Source organism: Danio rerio, chromosome 20 (assembly GCF_049306965.1).
Source record: "Danio rerio strain Tuebingen ecotype United States chromosome 20, GRCz12tu, whole genome shotgun sequence".
Classification (NCBI taxonomy): domain Eukaryota; kingdom Metazoa; phylum Chordata; class Actinopteri; order Cypriniformes; family Danionidae; genus Danio; species Danio rerio.
In genome coordinates, this window is record NC_133195.1 from 56,914,558 (window position 1) to 56,942,474 (window position 27,917).

The following is a 27,917-nucleotide window of genomic DNA, read 5'->3' on the forward strand; positions in this document are numbered from 1 at the left end:
CGTCAAACAGACACGGTTGCTCCTGAGTCCTGTCAAACCTCCACTAGTTTTTCCTCCATTTCGTGGGTCCAAATAAACCGAAAATGAGCGCTTTTAACTTCTCCCCAGCCTCCCGCTGGCCTGCAGCAGGTGTATACACACACACACACACAAGTGAAAGCTGCTCTCTCATTGGCTGTAGGTGATCGCTGATGTTATTTTCAGACAAAACTCATTTCACACGGCATGATTTGAATCGCCGACAGCTCCAGATATTCAGCATGCCAAATATCTCACAGGCATCGGCGACTCATCGGCGATTCTCTCAGATCGCGTCTTTGATCGTTCATTGTGGTATAGGTGCTACTGTGAGAGATGTTAGGAGTAAACTCATACATTACAAGATAATTAATCGATATTACTGGACACCAGTAAGACTGTATAGGATAGGATTAATGGAAAATAACCACTGTTAGAAATGTGGTCAGTCTGTGGGCACTTTTTTACATTTAACGTGGAGCTGTCATTTGGTGGCTCCATTCTGGACAAGAGTTATTCAAAACCTTGAGAAATGGCTGGGACAACCTTTACCTTATTCTCCAAGAGTCTGTCTTCTTGGTGATACATCGATTTTACAGAACGGAATATCTAAAACACAGGCTGGACTAGTCGTCGCAGGATGTATTATTGCTGTGAGACTGGTGCTGCGAAATTGGAAGAACTCAGATACTCCCTCATTTAAAGATTGGATTGAACTAATGACCTCTACTGCATCATATGAACGTATGTTGGCAAGACTTCAGGATTCCACCCATACCTTTAATCAGAAATGGGGTAGCTTTTTGCAATATTTGGAGAGCACATAAAAAGAAACTTGAAAAGTTGTCAATTTGACTGTCTGTTATATGGTTTTGTACTATTTTATATTTGTTATATTTTTTTTGTTGTTATTATTTTTATTATAATTTGTTTACATTATTTCTCGAATGTTGATTTTGTATTGTAAATTTTATGTTGTGTGGGTGTAAAAATTCAAAATACATAAAAAAGTTCAATTACAAAAAAAAACACCTGTCGGCGAGCCAAAATCGGGGCTAAAATCACGCAGTCTGAACTAGGCATAAGATACTTACAATTTTACGCCTCTCACCAGTGCTGATATACAGCCATATCATACTGCTACTCATGCAATATCGCACATGTACATGTTTCCAATTTAAATGTATTCTAAAATCAGTTCAGTTTTAGAAATAATATATCCTGCTGCTGTTTTTTTAATGTGTATTAATGCTAATAATGGACTGTTTTAGAGTGTGTGTGTTTACTAGTCATCGTGTGACTTCATTGATCTATTTTTTGCTGCAGCTCAGTGTTTATCAGTATAGATGTGTGTAAATGTGCATGGTGTCGGTGTGTGTGACCTGAGTGAGTAGACACGGCAGTGTTTAGAGCGGATCCGCTGAGCCAGACTGAACCTTTGGTCCAAACACAGAGCCCATGGCCCATAATCCTCTCTGTGTGCGTCACATGACACCTACACACACACAAATCATTGTTTATCATTATCTGGATTATTACTGGATTGTAATTGGTTATACAATCAAACGGATGGACAGAACATAACATTTTACTACATATATATTTCAAGATACTAGTGTGTGTGTGTGTGTGTGTGTGTATATGTGTGTGTATATATATATATATATATATATATATATATATATATATACACAACAGTTCTGTCTGGTTCTTGAATCTGATTGGCTGATAGCCGTGCAATATTTTTGCCAGTAACAGCACACAAAGGCCTCTTCACCCTTTACCTTTGTGTATTACTCCGCCCACATACAGCCAGCAACAACCAGAGATGCTACAGTTATTACTTTACAAATATTACTGCTGTTAGACAACATAATGCCCTTTTGTGGCTTTTTTAGTCGAGGGTGTAGTTGTTTAGATTGCAACTGTACAGTTTATTTGTAAGAATAGTGCCTATTTTAAAATATTTACAGTTTCTGAGATAGTTTGTCGGCGGCCATTAGCCTACCGTAGAGTCGATCAAAGATGGTTGACATTTTCTATCCACAAGATGGTGACAGAACCGCATAATAAGCCCTTATACGCTTAGGAGATTATAACAGTCTGATTTCTAACTACAGCTGATCAAATCAAATTTAAACTGGTTAGCATACCTGCTAACATTCCCGTTTTTCATGGGAGTATCCCACATTTCTCCCGCAACTATCCCGTTTTTTATTTCCTCTGGAAAACTCCTGTAATTTCACCCCCATCCCCCCCCCCCTCCCTTTTGGTACAGTCTGTAAACACCCCTGGGGCGCCAACTTTGGTACAGTGCCCGATCGCAGCGGCCAACCAAAACCCGCTGCACCCCATCCCTGTTCTCAACAGTTTTATTTAGAGACCTCACCCCCGAACACCCCCGAACCCCCTCCTCCCGGGTTTTCAGAGACATGTTGGCAGGTTAGATGATCTCTCTCTTTTGTATGTTGTAGTGCTGTATTTATACAGATTTGCTCGCATATCAGGAATGTGTGTTGTGTTGGCAGAAACAAAAGAAGCAAAGTCTGCACGTGTTTAGCGTTTTTCCTTATCGCAAACACAACAGCAGTCTGGTAGTGATTGCGTTGCTTTTTCAGGGATAAGTATTATGAAATCCCGATTGCAACAGAGAAATACTGTCGACTGTAACACTGTAAGAAGATATCTCTGTAGACTGATGGCATTTCATGTCTCGTTCAGCCTTATCTTAAAGTGTGAGCAAAATCAGCAGTTTTGTCATCGCTTTAGACATTATGCTAGAGAATCATTCAACACTAGCTCTACTGTGATGTTGGTGAATTAGTAACAGCTTCTGCTGTTTTGACGTCAGCTGCAGATGTGAATGAATGGCAGAAGAAAGTAGTTCCTGATAAAAAAGGGTTTTTAGACTTTCCGTGTTTGATTTTCTTATTTATATACAGTGTGTCTGTCTGTCTGTGTCTGTCTGTGTGTCTGTGGTCAGCTGCTGGACTGGACCTGTGGTGTGGAGATGTATGAGAGGAATCGCTGCGCCTCCTCCTGTAAAGCAGGCATCCCATTGGCCCACGGCTCCAGATCAATCCTCCACCGCAGAACCTGCACACACACACACACACAGGCTGAGTATTGCTTTTATTATTATTTATTTTTTAATATTCTTGGTTTGATCTAAGATTTACTCATGAAATCACAAAGATAACCCTGTTACAGTAGTTTTTATAGTCTACATATATTCATTCATTCATTCATTTTCTTTTCAGCTTAGCCCCTTTATTCATCAGGGGTCACCACAGCGGAATGAACCGCCAACTATTCCAGCATATGTTTCACGCTGGGGATGCCCTTCCCAGTACTGGCAATACATGTATTTACGTTTGAATCATTTTAAGTTTTATTAGTTTTAGTATTTCTAATTATCATTACATTTTGTTTAATGTTAGTACCTACATGTAAAATGTTTTATTCCAAGTTAATTCTATTTTTTGTTTAATTTTATTTTAATTTACATTATTTCAATAACCGAACATTTTTTTTATTAAATTGTACTGTGTATAAATATATGTGCTTTTTTATTTATTTATTTTTACATGTAATTTGTAATTTATTTGTACGGTGGCTCAGTGGTTAGCGCTGTTGCCTCACAGCAAGAAGGTCGCTGGTTTAAGTCTCGGCTGGGTCAGCTGGCGTTTCTGTGTGGAGTTTGCATGTTCTCCTCATGTTAGGTTTCCTCCGGGTGCTCCGGTTTCCCCCACAGTCCAAACAAATGCGCTATAGGGGAACTGATGAACTAAATTGGCCGTAGTGTATGAGTGTGTGCGGTTAAGTGAGTGTGTATGGGTGTTTCCCAGTACTGGGTTGCAGCTGGAAGGGTATCCACTGTGTAAAACATATGCTGGAATAGTTGGCTGTTCATTCCATCGTGGCGACCCCTGATCAATAAGCCAAAGGGAAATGAATGAGTCGATCTGCTGCAGCTGTTTTCTTTCTTTCTCTGTTTCTGGACTTTAATCAGTTCCAGATCTGTCGTGTCTTTTATTAGTGCTGAGTTTTTCCAGCTCCTCTTAGAAATGTCAAACAAACACAACTCAACACAGGCGCAGCATCTGGACTGTTGAAGAGAAGAAATATGTTGAATCTAAATATTAGCGGTAGATCTGCTAAAGGTCAGTATACACCAGGGTTATTATAACTGAGTTATAGGGCCCTATCATACACCCGGCGCAGTGTGGCGCAAGGCGTGGCGCAGTAGTCTTTTGGTAGTTTCAGCCTGGCGCAAGAGTGGTTTTGAGGCGTTGCGCTACGCTGTTTAAATAGCAAATGCATTAGCGCTCATATGTGCGTCCATAGGTGTTCTGAGGCGGACCGCGTTGCTATTTTGAGAAACTATAATAGATTTTTCATTAGACCAAAACTAACCCGGTCTAAACTTCAGCGCAGAGATGCGCCTCACTTACACACTGCTTAATACACACAAGAGAGCAATAGGCAAATATCTTTACATATGAAAACATTTAGATATTAAGGATATATATAGGATATAATAAGAATAGATATAGGATATAAATATAAAGGATTAAAAGCCTACATAAATATGAAAAATCACTGCTTTTATGTCTTCTTCATCTCGGGAGGCTTTTTCAGTTCATTCATAACAATTTGCTTTTGTATAATGTTATTATTATTATTAGCAGTATTATTTATTATATCCATATTTATATTTGTTTTATTTAAAACAAGCTTAGATTTGTCCACCTGTCAGGTTTTAGACCATATGAGGCACAGCATGTGTTTTAGGATATAACTCAGGTTTTTGAGCTCACTTCATTATTGTTCATTTATTCGTTTGCTGGAAATTAGAACTGAATTTAGAAACAGTTTTGAAACTAATATTTGCGCTTAACACACGCAATTAATCATTTATAGACTAATTGATGTCTGTGTGTAAAGGTTTCTCTATCCAAGAGTGAAAGTGAAAGTAGATCCATTATCTCTCATTCTCACGCAGTAGATGCTCTGTTTAACTGTTTTCTGTTAACTGTTCACTGTTTGCTTGTGAAATGCTCATTTTTTCCTCTTACACTTACTTTGCATCCTGTAAATAGTGAATGCTCTCTTGGCATGACGCAGCTGGCTCTTAAAGGGAATGGGAGATGAGACTCTGATTGGTTTATTCTCAAAACACACCTATAACTCATTAAGAAAACAAACTCAACGCTTTTAGACCATGCGCCACGGCGCAAAGCGGATTTTCTCGTCCTTAAATTAGCAAAAACTGCCTGACACGCCCTGAAAGCGTTTGCGCCCTGCGTTTTGCGCTCTGCGCATGGACCGTCAAAATAGAGCCCATTGTGTTTTTATTTAGATTTTTGATGTGTTGTGAGAGTTTCCTTTTTGTTCATACTAAAGGGCCGTCGTGCACTATCAAGTTTAAAAGGTGATTTGTGTTCAGGGTTGGTCCTGTAAATTATGGTACAAAACTAGCTTATGAAAGGATGATTCTAGGTACATTTTGCGTCTCCAAGATAAAACTTTTATACATTTTTTAAAAATCTAAATCTGTGAGAATAGAATAATTATGTTGAGTTATTTTTAAAATAGTGTTTTTGTGTTGTATAATATGAACTTGGCCCTATCGTCCACCCGGCGCAATAAGGCTCAAGATGTGTTTGCCGTGATGTGTTGCTATTTTCAGACCAGTGCAGCAGTAATTTTCATGTTTTGCTTCCCGTTGTTTAAGTAGTAAATCCATTTGCACCACTCTGTGGACTTATGAGTGTGCTGGACTATAAAGGAGATGTGTTAAGGCGCATTGTTGCTATTTTGAGGAACTAAAATAGACTGCACCATTGACCAACTAAAAGCTGCTCTAAAGTCTTGTGTTTGGTTGTTGTTGTTTTTTTGCCACACTTCATTATTATTGTTCATTGATTCATTTGCTGGAGATTAGAACTGAATTTAGAAATAGTTTTGACACAAATCTTTGTGCTTCACAATTGAAATCGGCTAATGGATGTGTTCAGTGGAGTGAGTGTCCACCGTTTCCTCACTCCACCAAAGTAAAGGACTAAAGTAAAGGACTAAAGTAAAGAGGCTGAATGGAGGAGGCTTGTTCTTTATCCTTGTGCTGCAGATGCCCTGTTTAACTGTTTTGTCCAGAGTGAAGTGTTCAGTTTTTACACTTACAAAGTCGCCATGTAATAGCAAATGCACTATGGGAGTGGGACTCTGATTGGTTTAATGCATGTTGTGCTCAAAACACACCCAGAACTCATTAAGAGAATAAGCACAACCCTGTTAGACCATGCACCGGGGTGCAGAGTGTATCCTTAAATTTGCATCCTTAAATTAGCAAAAGTGGATTCAGACATGCCCTTAATGCTTTTGCACCATTAAGCCTGGTTTATACTTCTGCGTCAAGTGACCGGCGTAACCCACAGCGCAGGCAACGCGCGCAGCTGTGCATTTATACTTCTGCTGCTGTCTCTGTTGGTCTGCATTAACACTTCCGAAACGCTAGTTGGCAGTGAGGTGTAAATGTTCCTCTGTGTCGAGTTTCTTCGCTTCTGTTTTGCTTTTCCTGAACACTTCCTGGACGTACAAGTAACTCAAACTCGCTCAACTTTAACTATGAGGTAAACACAAAACAAAACTTTCCATCCGGAGCTCCTTCACGGGACTCCACACTTGTAAACAATCGCTCGCGCCATTCGCTCGGCTCTCGGTCCCGCCCAGACTCGTCAGTGCTACCAAGCCGACCAATCACAGAGCTTGCGCTACGCTTTGTTGCGATGTGTAGTTACATTTTTTGAGAGGTGCACGTCAGTGACGGCGACGGCCACGGCGCAGGGCTATGCGTCAGCGCTGTAGCATACGCCGGCGTTTGACGCAGAAGTATAAATCAGCCTTTAGACTTTGCGCCCAGATTGTAAAAATAGAGCCCAAAGACTCCCACTATAGTCTCTGCCTCGTAAATCAAAAATCAGCTTTTATTATAATCAAATAATCAAGTCTATTTTGTTTACTCCACTGAGTTAAATTAACATGTGCATGTACTATGTTCTGTATTATTTGTAATTTCAGTAATATAAAAACACATGTTTTTAGGAACACGGTATAACAGAAAATTGTTGCATTTTTTAAAAGAACTAAAATAGACTGCACCATTGACCAACTAAAAGCTGCTCTAAAGTCTTGTGTTTGTTTCTTTTTTTTTACCACACTTTATTATTATCGTTTATTGATTATAACTGAATTTAGAAATAGTTTTGACACAAATCTTTGTGCTTCACAATTGAAATCGGCTGATGGATGTGTTCAGTGGAGTGAGTGTCCACCGTTTCCTCACTCCACCAAAGTAAAGGAGTAAAGTAAAGAGAAAGTAAAGAGGCTGAATGGAGGAGGCTCGTTCTTTATCCTCGCGCTGCAGATGCTCTGTTTAACTGTTTTCTCGCTAGTGAAGCGTTCAGTTTTTACAGAGTCGCCATATAAATAGCAATGAGAGATGAGACTCTGATTGGTTTAATGCAGGTTATGCTCAAAACACACTCAGAACTCATTAAGAGAATCAGCACAACCCTGTTAGACCATGCGCCAGGGTGCAGAGTGTATCCTTAAATTAGCATCCTTAAATTAGCAAAAGTGGATTCAGACATGCCCTTAATGCTTGGTTTTCCCTCTTGGTGTGGTTTGTTTGGGCAGGTGTGAATGCAGCAATCGTACTCGAGGGCGCACCAAAAGCGGACCAAATAAGCGTACCGAGACCTGCTTGAAGAGGTGGTCTCGGTACGCTTTCAAACGAACCCTGGAGCGGTTCGTTTGTGATGAGAATATGATCTGTACTAAAACAGGTCCAACTGCAAAAAGTGCTGCGCCTTTTGGACTAATTCAGCTGCCGTAGGCTGATGCGCTGTGCATTATGGGATATGGAGGAAAATATTTGTTGACAGCGCTTTACCAACAGGGAGAGAGAGAGAGAGGGGAAACATTCCCTGATGGATCATTGGTAATATTTCCGCAAGATGAGCATGTCGCAGTTTAGCTAAATTAATTCACGCCTCCTTCTGAAGTGACGAGCGACGCATTAAAACTTTGTTTTAATACAGTCGCGGCCGCGCTTCATTCTCGAAATGTATAGTTTGTCTAAAGCAAGGATACAATCAGTCAGCGCAGTCGTCTCTCCATAGTAAAAACCACATTTTGTGTCTGCCGGTTTTGTTTACTTGCGGGAGTTTATCGACATTCTCCCACACGTGAATTCTGACCAATCAATAAGCAGTTTAGTAAATATGTTCAACAACATCTGGCCAATGAGAGATGTGGATTTTGTCAGATGACTGCGTTTTGGTTCGTTTCAACTGGTTCGGACCAAAGCCAGCATTGTGGTGTGAAAACGACCCAAAGACGGCAGAAGATGCAACAATGTATCATTTATTACCCTTGGTCTGGACCAAATGAAGCGAACTACAGATGTGAAAGCACCCTTAGAAACCGGTTATCATCCCATGCCTAACCAAGAGCCTCAACAGCTTCTGTTTAAAACGCAGGCATGTTGTGTGGAGGTCAGAAGACCAGGACACAAGAATGAGCTGCTGTTTCAGAGTCTCTGTGATGAGTTGCAGATTCCGGACAGAGAACAGAAGCGTGTTTAATCTGTTTGCTGGATCTGATTTGCATGATGTCCCCAGCTACTTTATTTGTCCATCAGAGCAGATTCTGATCCTGATCCTGATCTTTACGTAAAGGGGTGTTCATAAGACTGCCATTAAACCCTTATGATCATGACATGACACATGAATGTGAATCAGATTTTGATGCTTATGACAACTGTTCTTAAAATCTGCATGAACAGGACGTTTTTTTTTTCTTTTCATATTAATGATTTGTTTTTGCCCAGCCCTAATTATTAATCTGATAAATCTGACAGTGATCCAGCACTCACGGGTCTGTGGTGTTTGTGTGGTGAGCAGCAGGTAGATGTGCTCTTCAGGTCACTCCCCTCCTCATTCCTGAACTCTGCTGCGTGTTTGTCGAGTGTGTGTGTGCTGCTCCAGGCCGTCAGGCTCACACACACGCACAGCAGAGTCAGCAACCCACACACACGCAGCAGGAGACCCTTCCTCGTCCTCATCCTCTTCATACAGGAGCACATTCTGCTACCGTCTCCATCCGTCACCATACATCTGAACACACCACACTCTTACAGGTGACACTTCTACAGCAATCATACACTTCATACACTGTAAAGAATGTCTGCTAGTGAACACTTTCTGTAGTTTGTGTGTTTTTGGTTTATTTACATTAGTGGATTGCATTATGGCGTGTTGGCAACCCAAGCTCATTCTGAAATGTACCCCTGTATACATTTCTGGAGAACACCAAATATGTACCACGAGTTACGATTTTTTGCAGTTTTTGTTTTAGTAAATCCACCAGAGGCCGCTGTGTACGCTTATTCAGATCTCAAATTTCTCTGACGAGTGCCATTCATGCCTGCTGTTCCCACATAAATCCACCAGAGGCCATGTACGCTTATTCAGATTAAAAATTTCTCTCGCGAGGGTGTATGCATGTAAGTATGTGTATAAACAGTGTTGGGGAGTAACTAGTTACATGTAACGGCGTTACGTAATTTAATTACAAAATAAAAGTAACAGTAATTCGTTACAGTTACTGAGAAAAATGTGTCATTAAATTACAGTTACTTTTGAAAATGTTAAAGATTACAAATGGGGTTACATCTATAAATTTTCTTTAAAATTCTGGGATATGTTGAATAATATTAATCCATTTCTTTGCCTGTTTTTGATATGCATGATGCCTTCTGCTTAAGCCATTTATTAAAGCGCGGCTATTCGGATGATTTTGATTTGTGGCGCACCCACAGACGTAAATCCCGGGGGGAACATGTCCGCTCCCATCCGAGGATTGTCCCTCCACCAAATATATAAATATAAAAAACACCCGCACTCTCTATTGTGAAAAATATATGCATGTATACCTAAAATAATTGTCTAAATAAAAAAAATCCGCATTTATTATTTAAAATGCATTTAGTAACAGTTCCCCCCCTACACAGTAGTTTGGCCCACTGGGCCTGCCAGCTCATCACACACACACACACACACACACACACAGACAGACAGAAGTCAGGCTAGGTGTGCGTCGTGGCTGTGGTATAAAATGATTTTATATATATATATATATATATATATATATATATATATATATATATATATATATATACGCACACACACACACACACAGGTCCTTTTCAAAAAATAAGCATTTTGTCTACGGGTGTAGTTACGAGCAAACAAAGAAAACAAAGCAGAACATTTCATAGGTAATATTAAGTTTTTTTCTGTTTTTGTATGTTCTGAACGTTTGTGCTAATCAGGTAACGTTATTGATGATAACAGTCACTTACTGCATTCACCATCAGACAAAGCAGCTCCAACTCGCACTAAACACTCGGCTTATGCTAGTTTTGTTGAATAAAATCAGCAAACAATGCAAAAGAAATATGACAACGAGATGCTGCGCTGCCAGAAACTTGTATTATTGTCGGCTAAGCGAATGAGTCGTTCATAACGGAGATTCATTCACAAATGAGTATGAGCAGTGAAAGCAGGAGAGGAGGTGTGTTTCAGGACATGTGTGTGTGTGTGCGCGCGCGCGTGTTTGTGTATGTGTTGGGCAAACTTACTTTAAATGTTATACACTATATTATAATCTTAATAGAAAAAATGGCAAATATAATATACTGTAACACACACTTTCACACTACTCTCCTTAAAAGTATTATTATTAGTAATAGTATTAATAATAGATATTATTGATAATATAATAAAAATATGCACACTTGCAAATTGGGGTTTGTAATCAAGAAAAAAAATACTTGGCTACTTTCATTGTATAATAATACTCCGTTTCACTGTAACCCATCTCTTCCTGAAGCATTAAGAGATGGAATAACACAATACAGGTATAAAAAGGAAATACAGATGTTTGGAGATTTATATGAGCAGGGCGTACTAATGACATCTGAACAATTGAGATTAAAGTTTTCCCTTCCTGTTAAACATTTTTTTTAAATATATTAAGGTGAGACTCTTTATTACCACAATGCAAAAGGGTAATTTAGGACCTCTCTCTTCCCTCCCAATAGATGCTATTATAAGACAGAGAAAAGAACCCAAAGGATTTGTGTCTTATATGTATAGCAACCTTAACCATTTGCATGGGATGGAAGTGTCATCTTCAAAGCTTAAATGGGAGAAAGATTTAGAATGCATGTTTGATCAAGATACTTGGGAACATATCTGTAAAAGTGCCTTAACATTTTCATTTAATAGTAGACATACATTCATACAGTTTAATATTTTACACAGGGTATATTATACACCTGAACGATTGCACAGAATAGGTGATTCATATTCAGAACATTGTTCTAGATGTAAGATTGAGGTTGGTACATTATTTCATATCTTTTGGACATGTTCCAAACTTAAAACCTATTGGAATACAAACTATTAGTAAAATTGCCAATGTTAACCTTTTACCTGATCCAAGATTTATGTTGTTGGGGGATGAATCAGTTCTTCTGTTCGATCAAAGGGAAAATTGACGTTTAATTAAAATGGCTCTGATACACTCAAAAAAATCAACTAGGCATGTATTGGATTTACAAAATGAAAATTTGTCAGATTGAAAAGAACAAATCAAGTTTACGTATGTTAAATGATTAATTCATGTTATTTGAAACTGAATCAAGAAATAATCAAATGAGTTTGATCAGAACATGTTGATTCAATGAGACTGAAGCTGCGTCCCAAATCGCATACTTATGCACTATTTTACGCCATTTTGTAGTAGAAATAGTGTAAGTAGTGTGTTCACATTGAAAACTCTAAAAATAATAAGTGCACTTTAATTACCCGGATGATGCACTCATTCAGCCGCTAAAATGAAGTGTGTAATGATGGACACTTCACGCACTCAACGACCGCAGGTTTGCTTACGTAGCGGAAGGGGCGGAGCGATCGGACGCACATGTTGAATAACTTTATTTATTTTGGATGGTGAAAGCAAAATTCTCCTACGAGAGTGATTATAGCGCCTCCCGATGGTGAATGCAGCAATACTCACGGCGGTATTATTTATTAATTCTGTTGTTTATTTCACTGATTTGGCAAATGTCAAACGTCATCAGGGAAACGGTTTGAATTTCCGCTTAGTAAAAATACATAAGTGTGACATTTGGGACGACACTACATACATATACTATCCTGTTGAGTGTGTAAGTGCATAAGTACATAGTGCATGAGTGCATAGTGTATAGTGTGCCATTTGGGACGCAGCGTGAGACGCTTCAAATCGACAACTCTCACTCTGGAGAGTCACTTCGCGCATATCAGTAGGTGGCGGTAGTGCGTTTGGATGTCACCATACGAAAACAACAAGAAGAAGCATCACCGCGTGTTTTCGGCACAGTTTGGGAATTGGTTTTCCCAAGAGCTTGAATGTTATGCATGTTATGTTGTTGGCTATATGTTTCCTATACATTTTATACTTTTACATTTTGAATAGGAGTACCAAAGTGAAGAAAGCTGTTTAAACTCAATTGGTAAAAATAAATGATGTTAACGTCCTACAGGTATTGCTTGGGGATCAGTTTTCTTAAGAGCCAAGCTTATTTTGTTGGCTAAATGTTTCTTATATATTTTATATTACATATTACAATTTTGGATATTATATAACATTTTGTATCAGAAAATTAAAGAAGAAATTTGTTTAAATGTGATTGGTGCCTGCTAAAGGCTATAATAAAAGATATTATATATATATATAAAACATGTTTTCTGTCCTTTTTGTGTTGAATTACTTAATTGTAAATATTGCTTCATACTATTGTCATTTAAAAAATGTAATTTAAACAACAGGGCGAGGCAGTGGCGCAGTGGGTAGCATGTTCGCCTCACAGCAAGAAGGTCGCTGGTTCGAGTTGGCGTTTCTGTGTGGAGTTTGTATGTTCTCCCTGCCTTCACATGGGTTTCCTCCGGGTGCTCCGGTTTCCCCCACAGTCCAAAGACATGCGGTACAGGTGAATTAGGTAGGCTAAATTGTCCGTAGTGTGTGTGTGAATGTTTCCTAGATGGGTTGCGGCTGGAAGGGCATCCACTGCGTAAAAAAACTTGCTGGATAAGTTGGCAGTTAATTCCACAGTGGCGACCCCGGATAAATAAAGGGACTAAGCCGACAAGAAAATGAATGAATGAATTTAAACAACAATATTGAACAAGAAATTTACTAGCTGATTTAACAAGACATAATTTTGTTAAAGTAAAGCTTTAGTGTTACATTGAGTAAATTAGAATCATATTAATTAGAATAACACAATACAAACATTTTGAGTCAATTAGTTGCAAAGAAGTTAGACTGACATATTGAAACCATGTTTTATCTACAAATGTGCTTTGTGTTCATACAACATGTTCAAAGCAGTTCAGGTTGACTTGATTGGATTAGATGCATAAAGGGTGCCTCCATTAAATCATGTTCATTCAACAGTTGTTTTTTTGAGTGTAGCAGCAAAGAAATGCATTGCTAAATCATTTGGAAAATCATTGGAAACATCAGTAGATCCACCAAGTCATATTGTATGGCTTAGAGAACTTTCTTCTTATGTTCCTGTTAGATTAAAATAATGTTTAATCTTAAAAAAAAAAACAACTCTTCAATGTTTGAGAAGACTTGGGGTAAATTTATTGAATACATGAATAACTTGGATGTTACGTTGACTGAAGATACGGATGGAAAAGTATGACACTTCATTGCTTTAATCCTGTATTTGTCATTATTGCTTGTTTATTGTTTATTTCCTCTTAATTTACACATCAGCTCGATGTCTCACAAGTATGTCTCTTAAAGTGTTCTGTCTTGTGAGGGTGGGAAAGGGGTGGAGGGTGGTTAGAATAATGTTTACATGTATACTGAAATGATTCTGTAAATTATTAATGTGAAAATAATACAAAAATATATTAATAAAAAAATTATAATAAAAATATAATCCCAAAGCGCTACAACAAAAGAGAAAATCAAGCATGCAATACAATATACAGAGTCAAGATAGAAAAATACTCAAATATAAACACATTAGAATGATCTAACAATGCAAACGTAAATAAAGGAGTGTTTAACAGCAGAGGACACGTTCCTTACAGAACAAGAGAGAGCTTTCCATAACCTGGATGAGTTGACGATAACTCACTAGTGCATAAACTAATGTCAACAAGCACAACTTTGCATATTAACAATGCATTAGTTGATGTTGAACTATAATTAATAAATGCTGTACACGACTATGCAGAATTGTTTAATGTTAGTAAATACATCAGCAAAGTGTTACCAAATATCTACCCGACACTAATAACACATGCACTGGCCACTGTTAGTTAATGCATGAACTCCATGAAGTTAATATCTGCAGTGTGTGTGTGTGCATGATCACGCACCTCCGTCATCCGCTGTAGATCCTGCTCTTCTGTTGTCCATGTGTGTGTTCATTCAGTCCTGTGGTCTTGTGTTCAGCTTCTCTGCGTCTGGAAACATGTCCTCCAGCCGCCGCTGCTCCTCCAGTGTTTCTGAGAGCAGGAAAAAACACACACACGTCACTAAGACACACACACACCCGTCTGCCTCCTCCCACTATCTTTTGTAACTCTAGACACACACAGTCCGCCCCTCAAGCTCAAGTACAACTCTGAACATTATTCTCACGCACAGGAACACACACATTTTTGTCTATGTATCAGAATCAGAGCGAGCTTTATTCGCCAAGTGTGCGCAAACACACAAGGAATGTTTTGTGTGTTTTTAAGGGTACACACAGTGCACATATCAACAGAAGCACACTGAATTGTACACAAATAGTTGTAGGAGTATTTTTAGTAATAGGTACATTTTAAAGTTTGCTGACAATTCTGTAATTGTTAGTTTGTTAGATAAGAGGACTTTAGACCTGTGGCACTTACATCTTCATTCATTCATTCATTTTCTTGTCGGCTTAGTCCCTTTATTAATCCGGGGTCGCCACAGCGGAACCAACTTATCCAGCAAGTTTTTTACGCAGCGGATGCCCTTCCATATTGCACAGCCCTAAAACATACCTATTACTAAAATACTCCTACAACTATTTGTGTACAAAATAAATAATACAGGAGAAAGGACACAACCTCGAGGTGACCCCGTAGATGATACCAACCATTCAGAGAACCAATTGTTTACCTTAACCCTCTGTGTCCTCTGGACAAAACAAGTCTAAAATCCAACCTACAAGCATTCGATAAAACTCATATTCATTGATAAGCTTGTCAACTAAAATATGTGGCTGAATGGGATTGAATGCAGACGGAAAGTCAATAAAAAGTAACTTGGCCGATGTTTCATGCTTATTAAGATGCTTAAGAACTAAACGCAGCAGAGTCCCTACTGCATCCTCCACCCCTCTCTTAGGCCGACATGCAAACTGAAAGGGATCTAGAACACTCACAGTCTTTTGCGTACAGGTATACGTCTCATTTGTTATCTGTAAAATTCAAAGTGTCTTTGTAAATATTTAATGTTCTTTTTATATACATATTTCTGCATTTATTATCATCACTATCTTTGTAGATAAACTCACTTTATTGCATTGAGCTGGTCTTGGTATTTTGTCCCTCGCTTGTTGATATTGTGTGTTTGCTTAACGGAGGCCAGCTAGTAAGTGCTGTGCAGGTAAACCTCACTCCTCTGACCTCTAATGGTGCTCTAGCGACAGATGCTAGTGGTTATGGTCTTTAGCCTCCTTGGTAGAGTGCTCGACTCCTGTGTGGAAGGTCGCTGGTTCGATACCAGCTCGAAGTGGGTTGGGTGGCGTAGGACCGGCGGGGTTACACTTGCACTCTGAGCAGTCGCACTTTTTTCATTTATTTATGTATTTGACCATAGCCTCACTCTTTTTATTAATTTTTTTTTTTGCTGCAGCTCCACGCTTATTTATTTTCTTGCGGCCCCGTGAGCAACATGCAGCCCGCAGGTTAATGATGATGTAACTATAATTCGACCCCAAACAGCGGCCCCTTTGTGAATATAAATTAATTTTAATGAATATTACACCTGCTCAATGAAAATCTGTTGATTCACCACATTAATAATCTGACATAACTTGATCAGAAACCTAAAAAGGGGAGAAAAAGAGTAGGATAAAAAATAAGTAGACATCAATAGCAGCAGGTAACAGTGCAATACTTATTCTTTATCCCGAACACATCAGCTTAACAGCATCATCGTGGTCTAGTGGTTAGCACATTGTGTTATGACGCCACCGATCACCGATCAGATCACCAATCTGATTTTTTCATTTTTAGTGTTAAGACATATAATGCTGTTTGGGTTACTTATGTACATATTTTATTTTTTTGTATGACGACCGTTACAAAGGACTGAATATCTATAAAGAATTAATGTTCTCATATTTATGAAAAGCATTTGAAGTTCTAAAGCAGCTGTGTCCTTGAAAAAAGACGTGTTAAGGCTGATTTATACTTCTGCGTCAAACGCCGGCGTATGCTACGGTGCTGACGCATAGTCCTTCACCATGGCCGTCGCCGTCACTGACGTGCACCTCTCAAAAAATGTAACTACACGTCGCAACGACGCGTAGCGTAAGCTCTGTGATTGGTCGGCTTGGTAGCGCTGACGAATCTGGGCGGGGCCAAGAGCCGCGAGAATGGCGCGAGCGATTGTTTACAAGTGTGGAGTCCCGTGAAGGAGCTCCGGATGGAAAGTTTACCTCATAGTTAAAGTTGTTGCACGTCCGCCGGTTCCTGCCTCAAAATGAGCGAGTTTGAGTCACTTGTACATCCAGGAAGTGTTCAGGAAAAGCAAAAAAGCAGTGAAGAAACTCGACACAGAGGAACATTAACACCTCACTGCCAACTAGCGTTTCTGAGGTGTTAATGCAGACCAACAGAGACAGCAGCAGAAGTATAAATGCACAGCCACGCGCATCGCATGCGCTGTGGGTTACGCCGGTCACTTGACGCAGAAGTATAAATCAGCCTTTATGCCCCATTCACACGGGGCGTCAGCGCCAACGCTTCCCATTGACGTCAGGCATTGTCGAACTGCATTGTGGATCCATCGGCGCCGCTTCAGAGCAGTGGCGCAAAAAGGGGGTATGCAGTATATGCGGCGCATAGGGGCGCCACACATTGGGGGCGCCATTGTGCCAAAACTATTTTTGAAATTATCTATATTAAAAGTTTCATATATATATATATATATATATATATATATATATATATATATATATATATATACATGTTAAAAATGTTTATTTAGCATTTTATACGCGTATAATATTGTATTTTATTAAATGAAAAAATCATTCCACCCCCCACCCCCATTTTTCATACCATATACATGTTTTTATGAATTTATTATGTATCATATTGATTCATCAGGCCTTTTGGTAACTTCTTAGCTCAAAACTATTTTAATTTTAGCTACAAACAAAGTTATAACATTTCAATTAAATAGAACATTTGTTTGTTTCTGTTTTTTTTTTTTTTTTTTTTTACACTAAACATTTGTAGGACATTAAACATCTAAACATTAAACATTAAACATCTTTTTATTTAACTTTTAGCAGTTTCAGTCAATTGTTCTTGCAAAGACAGACCTTACACTTCTCACAGTATGCATGTGAGAAGTAATTGCAATGTTCTTTTGCCCTTTAGGACTCCCATGTCTATCATTTTGTTTTGACAAATGTAGTACAAAAAGTCCAAAAGCAAGGCTAGTCAAGGTGCTATAATCATTTAGTGAGGGAAATTTAAATTGAGAAGAAATTTGGGGTGGTATGAGATGCATTTCTTTGCGACTTAACATGCTTAATGTAATTATACCTTTTACTACTTCATACTATTTCAGTTGTGTTCAGAACTGCCAAACTGTATTTTTTGAAGCATATTGATATCTTTATGAAAAAATATCTTTAATTTTTATTGATAGAAATATATTCCACATTTTATCACTTGCCTGTTATAAAATATAGTTAGATTGAAGGGGGGCGCGCAAAAGTTGAAGCCGCATACCCATCAGTAAATGTGCAGTTGCGCCCCTGCTTCAGAGGCATTGCTCGCTGCAGAAGTTGGGACTTGCTCAACTTTTCAAGCACCGATGGAAGCGTCAGCCAATCAGATCGCTGTATGCAAATACACCAGCTAGACAGTGGCCTATTGCTGACTGAATTTCATTGGCTGACGCTGCTATGACGATCACTTCAGCCCAAACTTCAGACACGCCTTCAGTCAAGCATTGACGCTGAAGCCCCATGTGAATGGGGCGTTAGTGTCATTAGAAATTGAATTGGAAATTATCTTATTTTAATATAGTCAGTCGTGAACTGAGGTGGGCCGGTCTAAAGCTTGAAACTCCAGAGCTGAAAAGGAGTCCCACTCCGCCCCTGAATAAAACCATTTGTATTCTGATTCTGTCAGGCCATATATGTTCTTTGGACCCTTCCAGAATGCAAAGACAACACATTGCAACAAACTAAAACTTTTCAGACAAATAACAAATCAGTGCAAGTCAGGTCGATGGTCGACATTTGAATGGTCGTGTTTACTCTCTTGAGCCTAATGTTTATCATCAAACTCCCTCTGTTTGTTCTGTCTGCCACTTTCAGGGAAATCAATGCTGAATTCAGATTGATTGGCTCTTGATTTTTCTGAACTTTGGAGTGTGAGTTTTTTGTTGCTATAAATATCTTGACTGGACATCTGCACTGACCACAATCATGGGTGACCATAAACTCCGTCTGCTGCTGTTTTTCAGCCTCATCATCTTGTCCAGTAAGTATATTTACCATCACTCACTGCCATCACATCTCATAACTCTTAATCAACCTGGAACTCCAAATGTGCTTATTTTTGCCTAGTACACACATCTAAACATTATTAAATCAAGTTACATCTCCTTCAGGTGTAAAATGATCAAATGTATTGAAACTGTATATTTGTGATTGCATTTGCAGCTTTACTACAGGTCAAAGATGTTGTTTCAATTTAGATTTAAAGTTTTTTTTTTTATTTAATTAAGCTGTTTTTCTTTGCATAGAAATTAATAAATGTAAATGTGAGTACTTTGACGTTTCAAATAACTTTCATGCAAGTAAAATGCCAAATAAATATTTGCACCCTGTGAAAGTGTCATTCTTTTTCAAAAATATTTCCCCCAAGTGCTTGTTAACAGAGCAAGGAAATGTGTCTTAGTGTTTTATATTGTATTTTCCTCTGGAGAATGTTGTATTTCATTTAGTTTGGCAGCAATAAATAAATAGAAAAATTTGTAAAACTTCTACGGTCGATGTTATTAGCAGTACTGCAGTATTTTAATGTAATACACGCATTTGTCTTGCCTTACAGCGACCATTCTTGAGTAACTGATCCACATGCAAACCTACAGTTATATTTGTGCATGCGGGTGATGTGTATTAAACAAGTTCTCTGCTTCTTCTTTCTTCTAGTATGCAGAAGATTTAAACCCCTCAGCAAGCACGAGTATTTCTATGAGACAGAGTCCTTAAACTCTCTGAACAAGCAGGTCAACGGCCCCAAGGCCAGCTGCAGGGTACAGTATCAGTCCATTTACACACATCAAACACTAAACGCATTGCTGATTGCTCAGAAATACAGTGGGAGTTTGTTTTAGGTGGAGATTTTGGTTCCTGATGCATCCAAATATATTTTGCGCACCACTGACTGTAAGCTGAGTGAAGTGACTGCTGTGGATACGGAGGGAAACCCTGTGTTTGGAAAAGCTGCAGCTGCTGAAGACTTCAGAACTGACATGGAGAAGTAAAGACAGTTCACTAATGTGAACTCAGTAAATCAGGGACTAATGTGAACTAATGTGAACTCAGTAAATCAGGGACTAATGCCTCATTCACACTAGCAGAGACTTTGTAGCTGCCTGTCTTGTTTGTTTGTTTGTTTGTTTGCTTTATTTATAGAGCACATTTAAAAACAACAGATGTTGACCAAAGTGCTTTACAAAAAGACCAGCATACAAAATCTATACCTATTTATAAAAATAGGCAAAATATATAAAACAGATGAAAATGAATTAATTACAATCATCATTTTCGTCATGAGCCACGGCTGTGTTCAAAATGACATCAATGTTTTCAAAGTGCACTGCGAAGGGAGCACAACTGTAAACATGAAGATCGCTAAAACTGAACTGTAAAAATACTTCAAAAGATGACTTAATGCCTTTTTATTTTTAAACATTCCAAGTTTAAATGTTAGAATGTTCTAAACGAATAGGGCATAGGGGGGATAAGTGGGAATAGAACACAGCCAGGAACGATGTTTCTAACCACAGCTCCAGAGGTGTAGTCGCAAGCATAGAAGTTTGCGACGCAGTTTGTGAATGTTCGTTGAAACGACAAATTTGGGAAACGGCAAATCATTGAACTATGTTTGTAATGACGCAAACTTAGTTGGCTAACAATGGTTTTGGGAAACGCACCCCTGGGTGGTGACCTGCTGCAGACACACATCTGTGTATTTCTTCAACACGGAGAATAGAACCGGCCTCTTAGCAAGGTGAGAGAGGATCACGTGAGCTCTACTAGTGCTCCTATTGGCTGTCGAAACACACTCTTCATTTGCATAAAGTTGACGAATTCTCAACTTTGTCTTGTCGCTCGACACATCCACCTGGCCAGCCAACGATCCCTGTCACTAGCGTAGACGGAGGTTGCCTGAAGTCGCTCACTTTCCATTAATAATAAATGGTTGCTTGTCGCTTTGCCTCTGTGAATCGCTTGTAGTGTGAATGAGGCTTAAGCCAAAGGAAAGACTGCAAATTTTGTGATGGTGTTTTAACAAAATTGGTTGTGCCATGTGCTTTAATTAAATATTATTTATGCCAATTTGTTATTGCTATTATGACGATGACTATAATTATTATGGTTATTTATATTTCATAATCTAAATAATAATTACATTTTTGATGGTATCAGATGGTCATATTTAACAAACCTGTCTCTCTTTGTTCAGAAATCCTCTGAAATTCACCGTTACGAAAGGCGAAATCAGGCTTTTCCCTGAGAAGGGAGAGCGAGCAAACATCCTCAACATTAAGAGGGGGATCATCTCTGCTCTCGCTGTGCCTTTGCTGGAGGAGGACAGGAAAAAAAACACGGTCTGTTAATAAACTACTTGAAATATAAGTGCATCTCACTAAAACCTTCCCTCCTCTTTAATTATTAATCTTTTGTCCTTTCACTTCAAACCAGCACACAGACCATTAGGATGACAAATTATTTAAAATACTTTCAGGAGTTCACACTTAGCTGATGATTGATTATAAAGCTTGTTTGGCATGCTGTCCTGGGAGAGAGCCCTGAGTTCATAAGAACTTCGAGCCCGGGGCTCTCTCCCGTTTTCAAGGTGAGAGGGGAGTTTGAGCTTAGGTAGATCTGGACTCCCCTGCTGTAGTAGCTAATGAACAGATAGTGATCGCTCTTACTTACTAGGAGCATGTCTATGGTGCTGATTTGGATTAGTCAATTAACTTAAGCTGCATGTTTTTGGATGGTGGGAGGAAACCGGGGGAAACCCACGAGAGCACGAGCAGAACGTGTAAACTACACACAGAAATGTCAGCTGGCTTGGTAAGGAAAAACCAGTGATGTTCTTGCTGTGAGGCGACAGTGCTAACCACTGGGCCACCGTGCCACCCATCTAGGAAAGGAGGATGAGAAGGGATGGTGGGGGAGATTGTTCAATACAAAAAATGGCTGTCGTATTTAACTTAGGGCATTTATAGTGGTTTAGGAATTGTCTGATTGGTAAATATTGCGGGGCCGGCTGCAAGCAATCATAAGCATGTGATCCTTTTGAAATTAGTTTATAAATAAACTTCACTTTGTACCATTCTCATGCACAGTCTTTTGTTATTTCCTCATCACTTCCATTGTACATTTGCAAGCCTAACAGAGTTGTCTGTGATAGCTTCTAGTGTAGTCATCAGTGTCTATCATACTTTGTATAGTGTTTACAATCAATACTGTTACGCTACTTGCACTTACTCAGATTTTTTGTCAAGTAATGGTACTTTTACTTGCGAATGATTTTTCAGTACTCATTTCCACCATTGCTTGTGCATAAAAAAGATTTCCATGCCTAATAATCCACATCTTACTGAGACTCTTTCCTCTCCAGCCCAGCATCTATGGTCTGTGTATGACTGAATACACTGTGGACACGGCCACTGCAGTCACGCTCAACAGAGACCTGTCCAGATGTGACAAGTTCAGACCCATCGAGGACCACACCAGTCCTTTGGCCCTCATAACAGGCTTGGTAAGTTCTGAGCGCTAGGCCTGTCACAGTTAATTAAACAATTATCCATTTGCTGTTACTTTAGATGACCACAACTGGTGCAATTCCATTAAAAGACATAAGAGGAGACAAAAGCATCATCATGCTTAAGTATTTGTGTCAGAAGTCATGTGAGAACGTGAACTGAGGCAAATTTCTGCAAGACGGAGCAAATAATGTGCTTGATGTGTTCACTATGAGTGCTCACCATTTGCTCCATTATGTTCTTCATGCAAGTTTAAAAAAGTCGACTTGTGCATAAAATTTCTGTGAGGAAAAAAAACAGCCCAAGCTCATTCTGGAAACGTAGTCCCGCGGACGTTTCTGGAGACCGCGATTTACGTGGCCGGAGGTACGTACGGCTGTGTTTAGTTTTTTTTGAGCGAACGCTGCGGGGCGGTGTGGCGCCGCTCCGCTCCTCCTCTTTGCGCTCGCCGGCCGACGGCTTGCCTCCGAGTGGAGGGCTTTACCGATGCAACCAGTTTGTCCGCTTAGCTCACAGCGTTGCGTCTGTGGAGCGGAGGTCCCGGAGGAGGAGGAGCTGGCCGCGGGAATGACGACCGGGATCGAGTCTGGGGAACATCGGTTCCAGAATTCAGGTAAGATGAAAAACAGAATCCGAAAAATAAGGGCAAGAACGCGGCGGGATCTGAAAACGCGGTCGAAATCGAAGTCGAGGCCTTTTGCTTTTTTTTTTTGTTTTTGGACGGCTTTTGCAAACCGTTGCGTCGTGGGTTTAGGGAAGGAGGAGGAGGAGGAGGAAGAGGAGGGCGGCTGGGGCGGCCGTTCCGGTGGCTTTTTGCGCGAGAACAGCGCGCGCTTCCGTAAAAAAAACGCGCACAGCTGCCTCTTGCGGGTCCGTGAAAACAAAAACCGCTCGAATACGTACCTCTCGAGATGTATCTTGCGGTCCGCAGAAACGTCCGCGGGGCTACGTTTCCACAATGAGCCCGGGTTGAAAAAAACATCCTGCGAGGTATCTAGAGTGACGCAATACATGTGCTCTCTTTGTGTTTGGTGTGGACCCAGCATAAGACATTTGTCTTTATTATTTCCAGAGCCATCCTCTTGCTCAGCTAATCAGGAGCAACCAGACCTGCAACTACAAGTTTGACAAAGAGCAGGAGCACATGACCTCTGCTATTTGCACCGAAAAACATGTTCTTGTGCCCTTTTCACACAAGTAAGCATCAATGTTAGAAACTTTGTTTAGAGATCTGCCTAGTGCATCCCTGCTATTTTGTTTATATGGATGATCATGCACATCCGATGCTTGTCTTCTTAGGGGAGAATATGGAGTGACCAATACTGGCAAACAGGTTTTGACGCTATTGGGAGTTACTGAAAACAATGACAGAGTCTTTGACCACAGTCAGAAATCCCCTTTTACTTTAAAAATTCATAACTTGCTTGCAGAGTCAAAGAAATGCATAACGCACTGCTGTAATTTCTCCAGATATAGCCAACATGAAACCCCTCCATCTAGACCGCAGTGTTGACATAAGCCCCGTCCAGGATAAAGAAGCTGCTCTCGCTGTTCTGAGGGAACTTGCTGACCTTTACAAAACCAACAGTGGACGCAAGAGAGCCCACTTGGCCTACAAGCTTGTAGCCGTAATACGCAAGATGGAAGCTGAAACCTTGAGAGCCGCTCTTCCAGAGGCGCTAGGGATCTCTCGGTCTTTGACGTACCAGGCCTTGCTGCAATGCGGCACCCCAAAATGCAGCAGTGCTATCATGCAGATTATCAGAACCTTTGACAAGTCTTCGTTTGAGGTGGATGCTGCTGTATATGCCATAGGAATTATACCACAGACTTCCCAAGTCCTTGTGAAGGAAATGTTGGCGACGGCTAAGATCAAGCCAAGCAGACCTATCTACTATGCTCTCAGCAATGCTGTGAGAAGGTGAGGGACAGCTTTGGTAATGTTTTATGTAACATTAGATTATAATGCCAAGGTATTGGGTTAGATTCCTAGGGAATGCATGGACTGATCAGATGTAAACCAAACTGTAAAGCATCTTCCAGTCTCTTAAAATAATATCTTGATTCTTGGTATGACCTTAGGCTGTATGAGACTGACGGAGTCACAAGTGAGATCCAGGCAGTGGCCGATTACGCTCTTGAACAGATTGGTGATTGCACAGGTGACCAGGAACATGTTTTTCTTTCTCTGAAGGTATGTACTCTTCAAATACAAGATGCAAAACTTCTGCCTCTAGGAACTTCTACTTTTAGAGATCCTACAAGTAAATCATATGCAGCTTTTCTTTCTTATACCATAAATGTAATCTATTACAGGTCATTGGTAACATGGTGGCTGCACTAGGAGCTGCACGCCCTGCTTTGCATTCTGCTGTTATTAAGTGCATCAACCAGCCAGGAGCCTCCCCTGCAGTCCAACAGGCTGCCATACAGGTCTACAGACAGTTCCCTGTACCTGAGGAGGTGAGATGTCAAACATGCCCATGACTTTTTATTCATTTTGAAGTCAGTCTAAAGATCACTTCATCCCTCCTACAGGGAAGAGAAGTGCTCATGCATACCGTCCTGGACAAAGTCGCATCAGTACAGAAGCGTGTCGCTGCTTACCTCATCTTGATGAAGAACCCTACGCCTGCTGAACTTGCTCAGTTGGCAGCGGCTCTCGAAATTGAGAAAAACCATGAGGCCAAGAGCTTTATTATCTCTCATATCAGCAGCATCATGGCCTCTACAGCGCCAGAGACCCTGAAGTATAAAATAGTAAACAATAATGTATTAGGGCTGTGATGATAAAATCAATGCATCGGGATTCACAGATAATAACTAAGGTTTTTAAGATGCACTGCGATTCTCTCTGGCATTGATTCTGAGCATTGTTTCTAACAGCAGAAGTTTTTCTAGACTAGTTTGTAATCTTAGGTGGCACTCTAGACTAGTTTCTAAGGCTCCGTTTACACTAATGTGTTTTTAAATCGCATAAGTTTTGCTATGGTTACGCCATCCGTCCACACTACGTTGGAGTTTTCGAGTGCCGAAAACAAAAGCGCTGGAGAGGCCGTTTTCATTCTGAAATGCTGCTGCTCCGTCTCAGTGTGGATGAGGAAAAACTGAAGACATCTGGAAACAGAGGCGGGGTTGCTGAGATTCGTTACCTGATTGGGGCTTTTGTGTCATTGCGTATCCTTCCCTTATTCATCAAGTCCCTATCACATGACTATAACACACAGCTTTAACGCTACCGGAAGACAGCAGAACAGCCTTCACTGTAAAAATCAACATGGACACAGAAATGGGAGCGTTTTTTGCACTATTGTCTGTTTTAGGCACCATTGAGCAGTTAATCATTTGTTACGTTTAGTAACAACTAGACCTCGTCGCCTGTCCACAAAAATACCTCTCTTGCTTTCTTTGCCATTGCGTTCATTGTTCAACTGGCGTTTGTTGACTAACAATAACCAAATGCCGAGCGAGACGCATGCTTCCGGTGTATACTAGAATTCGCATGCCCAGAGTGCCCGAATGGTCACATGATATACGTTTTTGGTGGCTAGTGTGGAAGGAGATATGTTCAGAAACGCTAGTGTGGACGCGGATCGTTTTTGATCTAAAACGCCATTTTAAAACTAAGGGTGCTTTCACACCTGTGAATCGATTCAAATGTTCCGAAACAGAGATTACAATTGTTACATTGTTGCCCTTTGCTCTTGGAGCGGTTCGCTTTCACACTGCAAAGTTTCTAATCGGACCAAAAGAGCTAAAACAAGTCACGTGCGAGTAAACTCTCCTTACATTGGTCAGAGTGTCAGGGTTTATTTTCCAGCGTCCTGCTAAACTGTCAGGAGAGGTGGTGGTTTGATAGTGATTGACAGGGTGCAGCGCGACGTGTCTGAGGAGAGATGAAGTGGGGAGGGGTGAGAAGGGTGCGCGACGATGCCTATTTGAGGACCAGGAGGGAGACGCAAGATTACCGGGAGATCATCACTCGTTTGCGGGCATCCGGGAGAAACTTCCTGCTATACTCATAATTCTCTCTTCATATAGCTGTATGCCTATTACATATCCATAAAACACAGTGATATAACCGCGCTCGGATCAGATCGCTTTCTCACTGCAATCGAACCGCTCCAGGGTTTGTTTCAATCGAGCCGAGACCACCTCATTCAACCAATCTCGGAGCGATTACTTTGGCGCGGAACAGAGCGCGATTGCCCTGTTCACATATGCAAAACGAACCGCGCTAACTGGGCAATCGAGATACATTTCGAAACAAAAGTGTAGGTGTGAAAGCACCCTAAAATACACTAGTGTAAACGGGGCCTAAGAGTGGGTGGCACTCTAAGCTGGTTTAAAAACAGCAAATGTTGCTCTATCGATTCTAAATGCATTGACTTATCTCTACAGCTCTATAATGTAAGTTCTAAATTGAATTTTAGAAGAAAGCCTAATCTTTTTTTTTATTATTATTCTCTCTTCAGTTTGAGGCAGAATATTCAAAATGCCTTTCAGGGCAATGATATTGAAATGGCAATGAAGTCCACTCAGTTTTCCAGACACTATAGACTTGGATCTTTGGAGGGAAATTTCATCTTTGAATCACCCGACAATCTGCCAAGGGAAGTCATGCTGGAGATGACCTTGAATGCTTTCGGACTTGATATGGACTTGATTGAGGTACAATGTAATAGATGCAGGGTTCCACGCAATTCATTCATGCTGTCCCAACACAAACTGATTAAGTTAACTTAACACTTTTAACACATTTATGTGGATTGAACATTAACAAATTAAGATGTCCCAATGAAATCTCAACAATTTTGTTGTTTTAGCTCATTTTTAATAAGTAGTTTGAACGAGCAAAACAAAATATATTTGGTCACACTTTACTATAAGGTTCATTAGTAAATGTTAATTAATGCATTTACTAACATGAACAAACAATTAACAATACATTTACTACAGTATTTATTCATGTTAATAAACATTAGTTCATGAAAATACAGTGGTTCATTGTTAGGTCATGTTAACTCATGGTGAATAAACTAATGTTAACTAGCATGGACTTGGATGTTAATAATGCTTTAGTAAATGTTCAATTATGATTAATAAATGCTGTACATGTGTTGTTCATGATTAGTTCATGTTAGTAAATGCATTAACTAATGAACCTTATTGTAAAGTGTTACCATGTTTTTTCACTGTACATACAGGAAGTGGATCAAAAAAGTTTATCAAAATTGTCCTAAGACAAGAAATGGTATTGTTCAATTGTTTTAGACAATTTTCACAAACTTTTTTGACCAAAATCCAATGTTGCTTACTGTTGTCTATTAAAAATGACAATTTGTTGAAGATTATTTTATGATTTTTGAGCATGAGTGTACTATCATTTATTAATGGTACCTACAACTCAACATTCAGATCTTTTTGACTAACTGCATCCCTGTTTAATGTTTATCGTCTTTGTTTTTCATATTTAG

General features: G+C 39.7%; 2 protein-coding genes across 12 annotated transcripts in view; one reads left to right on the plus strand and one right to left on the minus strand.

Moving 5' to 3' along the window:
• The window catches only part of mettl24 (methyltransferase like 24), a 30,442-nt gene extending 15,780 nt beyond the window's left edge, over positions 1–14,662 (minus strand). For 4 of the 11 annotated variants that reach the window (XR_012396236.1, XM_021468726.3, XM_068215719.2 and 1 more), the window contains exons 1-4: positions 14,532–14,660; positions 8,957–9,197; positions 3,016–3,114; positions 1,401–1,513 (exon numbers count right to left, since the gene is read on the minus strand). Coding sequence is in view for 10 of the 11 variants with exons in the window: in XM_021468726.3 (XP_021324401.1) it covers positions 1,401–1,513; positions 3,016–3,114; positions 8,957–9,193 (449 nt within the window). In the remaining variant the exon portion in view is untranslated. Of the gene's footprint in view, positions 1–1,400; positions 1,514–3,015; positions 3,115–8,956; positions 9,198–14,531 lie in introns of all 11 variants that reach the window. The other 7 variants (XM_021468729.3, XM_073933838.1, XM_073933835.1 and 4 more) reach the window with 4 other exon arrangements.
• A 4,187-nt stretch (positions 14,663–18,849) lies between these two features.
• Positions 18,850–27,917, plus strand: part of apobb.2 (apolipoprotein Bb, tandem duplicate 2) — a 30,579-nt gene continuing 21,511 nt past the window's right edge. The window contains exons 1-12 of the mRNA XM_002665806.6: positions 18,850–18,914; positions 19,589–19,692; positions 19,774–19,919; positions 21,129–21,273; positions 22,296–22,436; positions 23,513–23,637; positions 23,740–23,825; positions 23,911–24,361; positions 24,523–24,634; positions 24,757–24,903; positions 24,979–25,190; positions 26,916–27,111. Coding sequence (XP_002665852.3) covers positions 18,860–18,914; positions 19,589–19,692; positions 19,774–19,919; positions 21,129–21,273; positions 22,296–22,436; positions 23,513–23,637; positions 23,740–23,825; positions 23,911–24,361; positions 24,523–24,634; positions 24,757–24,903; positions 24,979–25,190; positions 26,916–27,111 — 1,920 coding nt within the window. The 5' untranslated portion in view covers positions 18,850–18,859. The remainder of the gene's footprint in view (positions 18,915–19,588; positions 19,693–19,773; positions 19,920–21,128; positions 21,274–22,295; positions 22,437–23,512; positions 23,638–23,739; positions 23,826–23,910; positions 24,362–24,522; positions 24,635–24,756; positions 24,904–24,978; positions 25,191–26,915; positions 27,112–27,917) is intronic.